The 12,442-nt window shown below is 36.9% G+C and overlaps 1 protein-coding gene across 1 annotated transcript in view; it reads right to left on the bottom strand.

Moving 5' to 3' along the window:
• Positions 1 to 12,442, bottom strand: part of LOC309551103 (putative cation-transporting ATPase 13A4) — a 149,152-nt gene that overhangs the window by 83,292 nt on the left and 53,418 nt on the right. The window contains exons 6-8 of the mRNA XM_082251549.1: positions 11,939 to 12,008; positions 11,710 to 11,844; positions 287 to 359 (exon numbers count right to left, since the gene is read on the bottom strand). Of these exons, the coding sequence (XP_082107675.1) occupies positions 287 to 359; positions 11,710 to 11,844; positions 11,939 to 12,008 (278 nt within the window). The remainder of the gene's footprint in view (positions 1 to 286; positions 360 to 11,709; positions 11,845 to 11,938; positions 12,009 to 12,442) is intronic.

Here is a 12,442-nt window from a genome sequence, read left to right as displayed (position 1 = left end):
AATGCAAACTAGGAGAATATTTTTAACCACTAATACTATATAAACTATCACCCTAAAAATGCAAAATGAACAGTAGATATATACTTAGAAATACAAATAAAACAATGAAATGTTTCATAATACATCAGTTATTTAACTATTTAGAAGGTTATCATTTTTGTAAACACCATTTATGTAAAGGAGAGTATACTTTTGTTATAGCATTCCTGCACTGATGACTGTACTGCTATATACCTTAATTTTACACCATAATATTCTTGGTTCAAATGAGCAATTCTTAGCTTACCTGCATCTCTACGACTCACAGTCACCTTCATATTATTATGAGCTTTCACCAAATTATCTAGCTTTGTGGATTGCTGTAAAATGTAATTATAAAATGCATTTCAATATTAAAAATATTAATACAAATCTGAAAATAATGAATTCACTTTATAGGCATTGTACACGTTCAAATGTTTCCATTGTTTTAACTAGGTATATTCGTGTAGTTTTTTTTCTTGTGTCATTTGTTTGTGTTTCCTTGTAATGAAGGGTTCCTGTGTCGCAGCTGCAGTGTTGTAGTCTCAGGGCTGTTCAATTTCCCTATGTCCATGTATTAATTCAGCTACTCTGCACCTATGTTCTAAAGGGACAGACAACTTCTGGTTCCAGGTCACATAGAGTCAGTTGCATGGCTTGCCATTTCTTTTGTGTTGCAGTACAAATGTGGGAGTGCTAATGTGGTGAATCACTGCAAGGTGAGCTCTCTGTTATTTGCAATACCTGTTTGTCTCTGTTTTAGATCTAATTGCTGTTTAGCTCTCACTTGCAGAACACTAGACTGAGAGACCCAGGGATTGAGGGATATGTACTTTCCTCATAGGAAATGTCAGTTCTCACACTACAGACAGAAGTCATATAATAACCTGTGCAGTGTCATGCCATATGCCTCATGTTTCTACACAAACAGAAATGTCTGACACCACAATGCATAGATGTCTATTGTGCCTTTAGGTAGGAAGTAGTACAATGAGGTTCCAAATATTTTTACTTCTTGTATTTTGTTGATGTACATTACTAAAACCAAGAGAACAGAAACAAAGGCAGCCAATCACAATTAGGTTGGAGATTGATTTTAAGCCCCAACATTTTTAAGGATGTCCAAAATTTTACTTGTTTTAAACAAAAACAAAGGCATTCAGCAATGAGAGTGACAAGCAACTATGGAATTAAGCAAGATGTGATTGTGATCAATACAATCTGTTCATTTTCCCTAATAAAGGAAACAATTCTCTCATTACACGTATAACAAGTAAAATGTTGCACAAGTTCAGATGTGAAATCTTAGTGGCCTCACATGCTCTGTGATCAATGATGGGCAAATATCATAGATACCTAAGAAATCATCCAACTCTAACCAACCTCAGCTGGAGGCAAGAAATACAACAAAAAGAAAAGGGGTGCACCGACCTAGTGCATTACCACTAAAACCATTTATTAAAATATTAAAAAGTATACATTATACTCACAAAGCAGGTGTGAATGAACACACATCAACATAATGTACATAAAATCTCCAAGGTAGCCAAGGTCCCACACAAGGCTGAATGACATGCAGTGTGCCAAGGGGGCTCGACCCTGAAACGCGTCAGCCCAGCCACAGCAGCCCCATGCGGCACACTGCATGCCATTAAGCCTCGTGTGGGACCTTGGCTACCTTGGAGATTTTATGTACATTATGTTGATGTGTGTTCATTCACACCTGCTTTGTGAGTATAATGTATACTTTTTAATATTTTAATAAATGGTTTTAGTGGTAATGCACTAGGTCGGTGCGCCCCTTTTCTTTTTGTTGTCTTTTTCCCAGTTGGTTCTGGATACCCTTGATCCTGAGGGGGCAGCAAGACCATAGGCTTTATCCAACCGAGTCTGAAGTATCTCCCTTCCCTCCGTCATATTTCACTCAAGCGCAGGAGAATTGTTCTACTACTGGAGGCAAGAAATACACCTGGGTGAATATTTTTTTTAAAGATCTGTGATATCTATGATACATTATTGTTTACTTAATCTTAAATGTTTATGCCTTATGAACTAATTGAGGTGGAGCTAAAAGAGAATTGGTTCACAGGTTTTGGAATGCATTTGCAGTTAAGTCATATGTGACTACTCCTAGGAAAGGATTATTTAATAATTAAAGCTCCTCTCATATCATTAAAAAGGTGACACCTAATCTGTCAACCATACTTTTGAATTAAACCTGTCATAAGAGAAGTAAGAAGGCTATCATTACCGATTTCCTTCAGAAATTGTAAGTTGTCTGGCTGTTATTCTGAGGCTTTGATGTCAATACTTAATTAGTCACTGACCCAAACAAGTATACAGATCAGGGAAGACACAGAAACATCAGAAGATACTCATTCCAAGCCTGTGATTCAGAAAGTGCTGAAGCCAAATGGGCTTTACTAAAGGCAAATATGCAGTTCGCTTTGAAAGGGAATTAGCACTTCACAAGGGAACTTTCCCTCTGCTTAGTGAATCTAGTTAAAATTCACTTTGGAAAGAATACCAGAACACATCAAAGAAAAATAAAAAAATAATATTTTTGTTTTGCACATTATTGAATGATAGAAGTCAGCTGAGCTTTGCCTCTTTTACTAACATAGGGGAAAATTCCCTTGCAAAGTTAACAGATTGTTTTGTTAAACTTTCAGTGCGAAATAGAAATACATTTTTATTATTACAGGTCAAGAATTGTGAACTTTGAGGCCTCCATTGACCTTGCTACATATTGAGTCAAAACTCTTTCAGTTTGAAACACACATTGCGTCCATTGTTGAGATGGTTTTGTTTGCATGTACTTTGAGATAAAAAGCTGTGTTATCTGCCCCCCGAAAGGAAAATGTGTTTGACAAACTTTTAAATACAATACTCAGAAAGACAGATAAATAAATCGCTTATCACAGGTGGATCGGCCTTTGGGGGAAAAGGTTTACATAAGACATCCTTCCCCTGGTCTTGAAACACGAAAAACCAGAGAGGTCGTAAAACTTTATGTTCAGGCCATGACTCACACAATGGGCGAAACTCAATTTCAGGATAACACCTGTGTTCACCCATCCACAAGCAGGATAAGCTATTGTCTATATCATGAGGAGACAAACAAACGGAAACGGACAAAGACTAGAATCTGTCATTTATTTACCTAAACACAAACAGGGGGATAAAGTTGTTGAAATCTACACGGAGTCACATAAACATTGTCACTTAGATTGATGAGAACTGCAAATCTCAAAATGAATTTCAGAAAATCATAAATTGATATCTTTGCCCCATCATATACAAAAGGTGTTATGGAACTATGATGTTATGACAACCTCCTACTGAGAAGTACATTATATTCTATCATATAGTAGTGTCAAAGGGTCAGACATTTCGCCCATATTTTATAATCCAGTCCCCATATCATGAATGTACTGTTGTTAACATAATAATGCCTAAATGGATAATATATTATGATCAGAAGTAACCATGTATAGGACAAGTTACATATACAAGCTGTTGTGTATCAATATATATATAACCGTATATTTTTCGATATAATTCTTACTGCTACTAATTGAAGTCTTGGGTTAAAGAGTAAAATCCAATATATATATATATTACATAAGAGATATTAAATATGAGAATGGTGGTATCCAGATTAATCTTTATTCAGATACCTGGTGGATTAAATGGACGTCATAGATGAGAGCATGATTACATTTATGTTTTTTATAATAGTCTTAAATGGAGAAATCTTTAATTAATTTTAATATACTGGTTAACCAAGAGGTGTCACCCTATGACATCACCAGTTAATGAATAAGATGTTCCAACCAATAGGAATAATGTTCCTCCCACTGGGTTTGGCTTATGATAATTTTTACTGCCCTTTTGTTCAACACAAAATAAAAAGGAATCAGAGATGTAATAGACAACACAACGGACACAACACAACACAACACACATCATATCTTGCCCAATATACATCACACTTACAACATACACACTACTAACAGCCATGCACAGACTCATCTACACAGACGACTCCATTTCAATCTGCCATGTATCTGAACCTTTGAGGGACGCCAAACAAAGCTCCTCCCTAATTGGCCACCATCTTGGAAATGCAGCCATCTTAAAGGAACCTGGTAACTACTACTCTAAGCTAAGCGGCCATTTTAAATATGGTAATTATGCCTTGCTGTTATTTGATTATTATTCAATATTGTTTATGTACTTCCTTAAATGTTTTACATTTCGTATTTAAAGGGTAACGAAAGTACAATCCCAGCCGTATAAACCATATGTAGATTTTTCTCTAAAGAGATGATTTTTGTTTTTATAACATTTTTAATATCAGATTAAGCGCATTATTTGCGATTTTACGTCTTCCGTTTTGCATGGCTTATTCTCACTTCATCTGCAGTGGAATGACTTTCGGCCATGTGATTCGCAGACTATTGTGGTCTGATTATATAGAATATTAATTTATGGTTCATACTACACCTGGGAAATACATAATCTTGCTTTATTTTACTTTCATCGTTTAGCTAAATATCACATTGCATTTATCGTTTTAAGTTGGTATTTTATGTAAGGTTATCTCTTTGTGTCACTCAAGTATGATCATTTATGGTGAAAATATGTCTTGCGAATAAATATTCTTATATATATATTCCCTACTGTAGACTGCTTCACTAAGATTGGTATATGCTTTTAAAAAGAAATTAACTGATATAAAAAAAAGAACTTGGGAAAATTGCGTGGTATACTATGAGTGTCTGAACAAAATTAATTGGGTTTTTTTTCTTAGATATTAAATTATTTGCCGTAATCGGCTGGAGGCACTGCGTCATAATTCTATTGATAGTTCAGACACCGCCTTTTAGTAATAAATTAAAAATAGTCAAATTTTATACCAAAACGCACAACATATTAAATGGAGGCACTGCTGAGATATCATTGATTTCTTACATATGCCAATCATAATTTTGATCATGGTGACATAATTAATAACTTTGCAAAAAAAAAAAAAAAAAGAGAATTTTTTTTTTATAATTTTTTTTTTAATTATTTAATTGTGAATATTAATAGTAATGCCCTAAAATGTCTACATAAGGTAAGGTTCACGCTGCCAACTCTGGCTAGATGTTAATCCCACAGCCCCAGTAGATTCGGCACAGATCTAGAATATGTAGAGACACCTCTCTGAGTCTAAAATGGTGGTGTATGTATAGGCTAGTTGGAGTCATACCAAAATCCTCAGAAAAAGTCGGGCCAAAAATGGGCACCAGACGTGGGTAGGGGAAAACCTGATGTATGAACTCACCGAAAGCTTCTCTAACCCCAAAGACGTCAGGAAGCGTGATCACATACTTTTAGAATCATGGCCAATCTTACTGTATCTCTGTGAGGAACTGCACCATAAGGCTCAGCAAAAAGGAATTTAGTAAAGTTCTAATCTCCACTCCAAATAATAAGAAGTGAGATAAGGAACCTCCTTGAGCAGGTGAAAGTGACCTCTATTGGGACACATAGGTTAAGAGAATGTAGCACGAAACTGTAGGAAAAAGTAGAACTGTGGCAGAAGTTGTATTCAGAAAGCTGTAATATAAGCAACCATTTGAAAGAGCAATGTAAACGATTAATGCAAGAAGTAGGAAGTTTTGAGCAAGGAAATGTTTTTTTTTTATTAGTGGAAGTTGCCAAGTAACCAGCAGTTGAAAATTAAGTTGCCGAGTAACCAGCAGTGGAAAATTTATAAATAAATAAATAAAAATAAAAATGTAACAGTTCCAGTAAGGACAGGAATTCATAAATAAATAAATAGGAAAGTTCAAAAAGGTTATGGTGTCCATACAAAAGGGTACTGCTTATCAGTCCTGCATTATAAATAAAATGAAGTAATTAATTAGACCCAGATATGACTCCCAGTCTGATGGTTAAGACCCAGACAAGGGGGGGAGAGTTAGGCAAAGAGTCCACGTCCTACCCCAGCCATATTCCTAAGATAGGAGGGCAGAAATTGGGCAGCCATACATAACTAGGTATGAGTCATATCGGGTCACCGCAAAACGACTAGCACCCCTAAAAAGATACCATACACCTCTAGAATTTAAAAAGTTTGTTTTAAAAAGAGTACTGTCCCGATTTTTATTAAGACAGGGTCCTTAGATATTACTAATCATTTTGAGGCCTATGAAAACAGCCTTTCTGTGTTGTGCCTCAAGGATGTAATTTAAAAGTCGGCCCACACATAAAAAAAAAAAAAATCCTTAACGCTGCTAGAGCTGCTATATATAATTTAAAAGGTACACAGCACCAAAGCCCACTGAATTTTTGCTGTACTGTACTCAAAAGTGCCTAACACCCTTCAATGGAGGAGCCTGAGTACAACTATCCAGAATTTAAAACCCTGTGCTTTGAGGCATCGGCCAGGTACAAAAAAAAAATAAGTTTGGCCAGGGACTACAAGTTGGGGTGTTCACTGGAATGGTTGGTAAAAGAGAGCGACAATTTGCACTCCATCCAACAGACCAGTGAATACAAAGAAAGGCATGAGCCTGTCACCAAAATTGTGGCAGAAACACACCTTTCTCCCCAACCTTAACAAAAAAAAAAAATAAATAAATAAATAAAAAAACAAAAGGAGCAAGATTTTATACCGGATACCTCAAGGAGGACACCGGACACCCCACCAATAAGGAGGGGGGAACAGAGGCCATTTTAGGATTTCTTTCCAAGGGGACAGGGCCCAAGGTTTAAAAGAATCTCCAGGGAGCATCCCCAAAGAGCCCAATTCACCCTTGAGGATGGAAATCCTCGCTATGCCAAATATCCTCAACAAAAGGGGGGACCCCACAAATAAATAGGGATTTGCCCTATCTTAGGGCTCCTCAAAACCCTCGGGAAGATGAAGAGACATTGAGGCCCAGACCCCTGCCAGAACCGAGCAAATGGTTCTGAGGGGGATCTGTCCCATCTGTCTGTACCCGAGAGACAAAGGCACCGCAGGAAGCGGAGCCAAATAAAAAAAAAAAAAAAGCCAATAATTCTATTTCTGAAAAGATTTTTCAGCAGAGTAGATGCCAAGGTGGATCGGATGATCACTTGGTTCACTCAGGGCACTGTAGCCCGAACTAAAATAATTCCTCTTTAGGAACAAATCTTGTGGCCAGCCAAAGGCCACAAAATCCTTAAATGCCCAAATAGCAAGGGATCAGAGGGACACACTGAATGGATGCATAGGAGACAGAGGTTCTAACACCATTTTATCCCCAGGTCACAGTATTGAGGATCCTGAAAATCCCTGCCAGGGGGATCTTGGTTGTTAGATAATAACTACTCTCCTATTTTTCAGTGGTCACTTCATCCCTCTGACTCAAACAGGTCGCTCAAAGCGGGCACATTTCGAAAAATCGCCAATGGCGGTGATACAAGGAGGATCAAACCCTAATGACGTAATGAAGTCAAGAGATTAAAGGTGGTATTACGGTAACCAAGAAAAATCCTCAATGTCAGGTAGTTTTGTTGCCTACCATGAATTGCATTGATGCCCCAAAGGGGGGATATTATATTTTTTTTCCTCCCAAGTAGAAGGTAAATTCTAACAAAATAGTATATCACTGTTCAATTGTTCAATGTGTGGTATCCATGGTGATGAATACGTCCCCATGTTAATGGGCCCCAGAAGTCAGTCTCCCCTGGGAAAGGTTGCATATATAGTCTCACCATCCATGGTGGTCAGATAAAAGGCTGATCACACAATGGAATAAAAGGAGGACTCTGAGGAAGCTCAGGATACCAACCTCACATTGAAATCCCAACTAAAAGTTATGGCTGAAAACTGTATGTATCATTTTCTCATGGAATCCATTTCCCTTTATAGGACTAAAAGATCCAGGAAGTAAGCAGAAAACCGAGAGTCTGATGTGTCTGAGACACCCAAAGGGGGGTACAGTGTGAAGGACCCCGGGATACCCCTGATGGCCAGTCTACCAAGACGAACCCGTCAAGACAGCCAAAGGCAAAAGTGCCCGGAGAAATCCACATTCCACTGGCCAACAGATGATAACCCTTGGATCCACACCTCACTCGGAGTCACCATGCTTGTTTACTGAAGTCACTACACCTACTTGCAGGTGTCTACACCCCATTCAACTATTCCATACCTATCTACAAAGCTGTCAAAGTCCGATTTAAGCCCTATTTCTTCAAGAGTCTGCCTTGGAAAAATGTTTCAAATGGCTACGGCATTTTTTTCACACTTTTTCCAAGGAGGGGGGATTTGTTAAACTTTCAGTGCGAAATAGAAATACATTTTTATTATTACAGGTCAAGAATTGTGAACTTTGAGGCCTCCATTGACCTTGCTACATATTGAGTCAAAACTCTTTCAGTTTGAAACACACATTGCGTCCATTGTTGAGATGGTTTTGTTTGCATGTACTTTGAGATAAAAAGCTGTGTTATCTGCCCCCCGAAAGGAAAATGTGTTTGACAAACTTTTAAATACAATACTCAGAAAGACAGATAAATAAATCGCTTATCACAGGTGGATCGGCCTTTGGGGGAAAAGGTTTACATAAGACATCCTTCCCCTGGTCTTGAAACACGAAAAACCAGAGAGGTCGTAAAACTTTATGTTCAGGCCATGACTCACACAATGGGCGAAACTCAATTTCAGGATAACACCTGTGTTCACCCATCCACAAGCAGGATAAGCTATTGTCTATATCATGAGGAGACAAACAAACGGAAACGGACAAAGACTAGAATCTGTCATTTATTTACCTAAACACAAACAGGGGGATAAAGTTGTTGAAATCTACACGGAGTCACATAAACATTGTCACTTAGATTGATGAGAACTGCAAATCTCAAAATGAATTTCAGAAAATCATAAATTGATATCTTTGCCCCATCATATACAAAAGGTGTTATGGAACTATGATGTTATGACAACCTCCTACTGAGAAGTACATTATATTCTATCATATAGTAGTGTCAAAGGGTCAGACATTTCGCCCATATTTTATAATCCAGTCCCCATATCATGAATGTACTGTTGTTAACATAATAATGCCTAAATGGATAATATATTATGATCAGAAGTAACCATGTATAGGACAAGTTACATATACAAGCTGTTGTGTATCAATATATATATAACCGTATATTTTTCGATATAATTCTTACTGCTACTAATTGAAGTCTTGGGTTAAAGAGTAAAATCCAATATATATATATATTACATAAGAGATATTAAATATGAGAATGGTGGTATCCAGATTAATCTTTATTCAGATACCTGGTGGATTAAATGGACGTCATAGATGAGAGCATGATTACATTTATGTTTTTTATAATAGTCTTAAATGGAGAAATCTTTAATTAATTTTAATATACTGGTTAACCAAGAGGTGTCACCCTATGACATCACCAGTTAATGAATAAGATGTTCCAACCAATAGGAATAATGTTCCTCCCACTGGGTTTGGCTTATGATAATTTTTACTGCCCTTTTGTTCAACACAAAATAAAAAGGAATCAGAGATGTAATAGACAACACAACAGACACAACACAACACAACACACATCATATCTTGCCCAATATACATCACACTTACAACATACACACTACTAACAGCCATGCACAGACTCATCTACACAGACGACTCCATTTCAATCTGCCATGTATCTGAACCTTTGAGGGACGCCAAACAAAGCTCCTCCCTAATTGGCCACCATCTTGGAAATGCAGCCATCTTAAAGGAACCTGGTAACTACTACTCTAAGCTAAGCGGCCATTTTAAATATGGTAATTATGCCTTGCTGTTATTTGATTATTATTCAATATTGTTTATGTACTTCCTTAAATGTTTTACATTTCGTATTTAAAGGGTAACGAAAGTACAATCCCAGCCGTATAAACCATATGTAGATTTTTCTCTAAAGAGATGATTTTTGTTTTTATAACATTTTTAATATCAGATTAAGCGCATTATTTGCGATTTTACGTCTTCCGTTTTGCATGGCTTATTCTCACTTCATCTGCAGTGGAATGACTTTCGGCCATGTGATTCGCAGACTATTGTGGTCTGATTATATAGAATATTAATTTATGGTTCATACTACACCTGGGAAATACATAATCTTGCTTTATTTTACTTTCATCGTTTAGCTAAATATCACATTGCATTTATCGTTTTAAGTTGGTATTTTATGTAAGGTTATCTCTTTGTGTCACTCAAGTATGATCATTTATGGTGAAAATATGTCTTGCGAATAAATATTCTTATATATATATTCCCTACTGTAGACTGCTTCACTAAGATTGGTATATGCTTTTAAAAAGAAATTAACTGATATAAAAAAAAGAACTTGGGAAAATTGCGTGGTATACTATGAGTGTCTGAACAAAATTAATTGGGTTTTTTTTCTTAGATATTAAATTATTTGCCGTAATCGGCTGGAGGCACTGCGTCATAATTCTATTGATAGTTCAGACACCGCCTTTTAGTAATAAATTAAAAATAGTCAAATTTTATACCAAAACGCACAACAGTTTGCCCAAAGAGTCAGTATGAAACGTAGGCAACTGCCATCTTTAGAAGGAGCTGAGCTTCTGAGCCTGAGCTTCAGCAATAGGGATGACCTGAATATTCCTGGGTTTCAGTTTGAAGCAAGTTCACAGAATGGGAGTTCAGAAGTAAAGAGCTAAAGCGTAAAGTAAATAAAGTAAAGAGTAAAGTAAATGGACTTTTAAGGTGCCCCAAGAAATATACAAATACCAAAGATAATTTTATAAAATAAGAGGGAATATGTACTCCACAAAATGTATATGTTTAGATTGTTAAAACTTTGAAAAATAAAAAAAAAACATAAAAACCTCTCTACATAGTGAATTCCTCTCTGATTTGCATGGGGTCCCACCCAAATTTCATAAAAGGGCATGAATTTTAGGGGAAACCCTATGCAAAATGCTAGAAAAAAATATGGAGCCCCCCCCCCCCAAAAAAAAACATTTATAGTGGACTATTATCCAAGCCTGAAATCTGGCAGGCCAGGAAAATTCTAACCCATACAAGGCTATGTGCCCCCATGTTGATGAGGAGAAGGGCCTGGTCTGGCCTGGTGGTTACAAGCTCCCCTATGTTAAGTTCACACAAAAATATGAACAGTAAATAAAAACACTGTTTCCCTTGCCATCACTCCCCCTGGAAATCAATCTGCAGCAGAACCCTTTTCAAAGGTGTCGGTCAATATCACTGCCCAGATATGGCCACATAGCCATGTCTGGGCAAAAATGTCAGTCTCTATCCCTGCCCCTTTCTTTACATGGCCAAGGATCCTCGATCAGCAAATGAATAAGGTCAGGTGATGTCACTGGTTGCTAAGGACATGGTGGATCACTTACAGTTGCAATTAACAGTATAGTAGCGGTAGAATGAATGCTACTATATATGACCATTGGCTTCCGCCGAACAGGCTAACATTTTGGCATTTGGACAAACACACAAAAAAAAAAATCATTCGGTCCAAACCTGGGTTCTGACTGAACTGGGAGCTCATCCCTAGTCAGCACTGGCAACCTTCATGATTTTTTTTAAATACAGTTTTCTAATAATTTTCTCAAATATTGCTGTAGTATTTCTGAGAAGACATAAATGTGATAACATTTACCTGTCTGAGCTCCATAAGAGATATTGTTATAGTACAGATACATAGGAGAAGGATTGCAATGGCATAACCCAAATAGCCCTCAGCCAGCCACAAGACCACCGTGAAGAACTGGTACAAATAGAATAAGTTTAACACCTGTGCACAATAAAAAAAACATAGAAGTAAGACCATGAAAAGAAATAAAACACAAACATCGCAATAATAAACTTGAATACCAATGTGTACACACCTTATTAATTAATAATTTCCAGAGCGGTGCAACTTCAACTTCAATAGTGTTATGTCCACACACTAATTTCCTACAAACAGTAAAAAAAAAAGAAAAGAACATTATAAGATATTTATTTAATATTCAGCATTATATAAATTAATTCCAAACTAGTATATTCTAAACCACATGATATTTAGTTAAAGCTGATTTTATCAATTATTTTGGGAAGCAAAAAATATTAAGGTTTATGGGAGCTGATTACAAACTATAGAGAAGCAAAACATGATATTGATCTTTATATCAACCATTTACAATTCAGTCTCAATTTTTCTAGCACAATCAGTAAGTCTGAGTGCCGGTTCACACTGATGCGGCTGCGGCGTTCGCATGTAATGTCGGAGCGCACTGCTCCTTCATTACATGCGATCGGCTGTGCGGTGCGAGTTTAGCCATACACTTTGTATGGCTAAATTCGCACCGCACCCGCAGCAAAGACGCACAGGACCCTTTTTTGCAGCCGCA

Source organism: Pelophylax lessonae (assembly GCF_965119305.1).
Source record: "Pelophylax lessonae genome assembly, chromosome: 3".
Taxonomy (NCBI): domain Eukaryota; kingdom Metazoa; phylum Chordata; class Amphibia; order Anura; family Ranidae; genus Pelophylax; species Pelophylax lessonae.
Note: the sequence above shows the minus strand (reverse complement) of the source record. Positions and strands in the feature narration are given on the sequence as shown.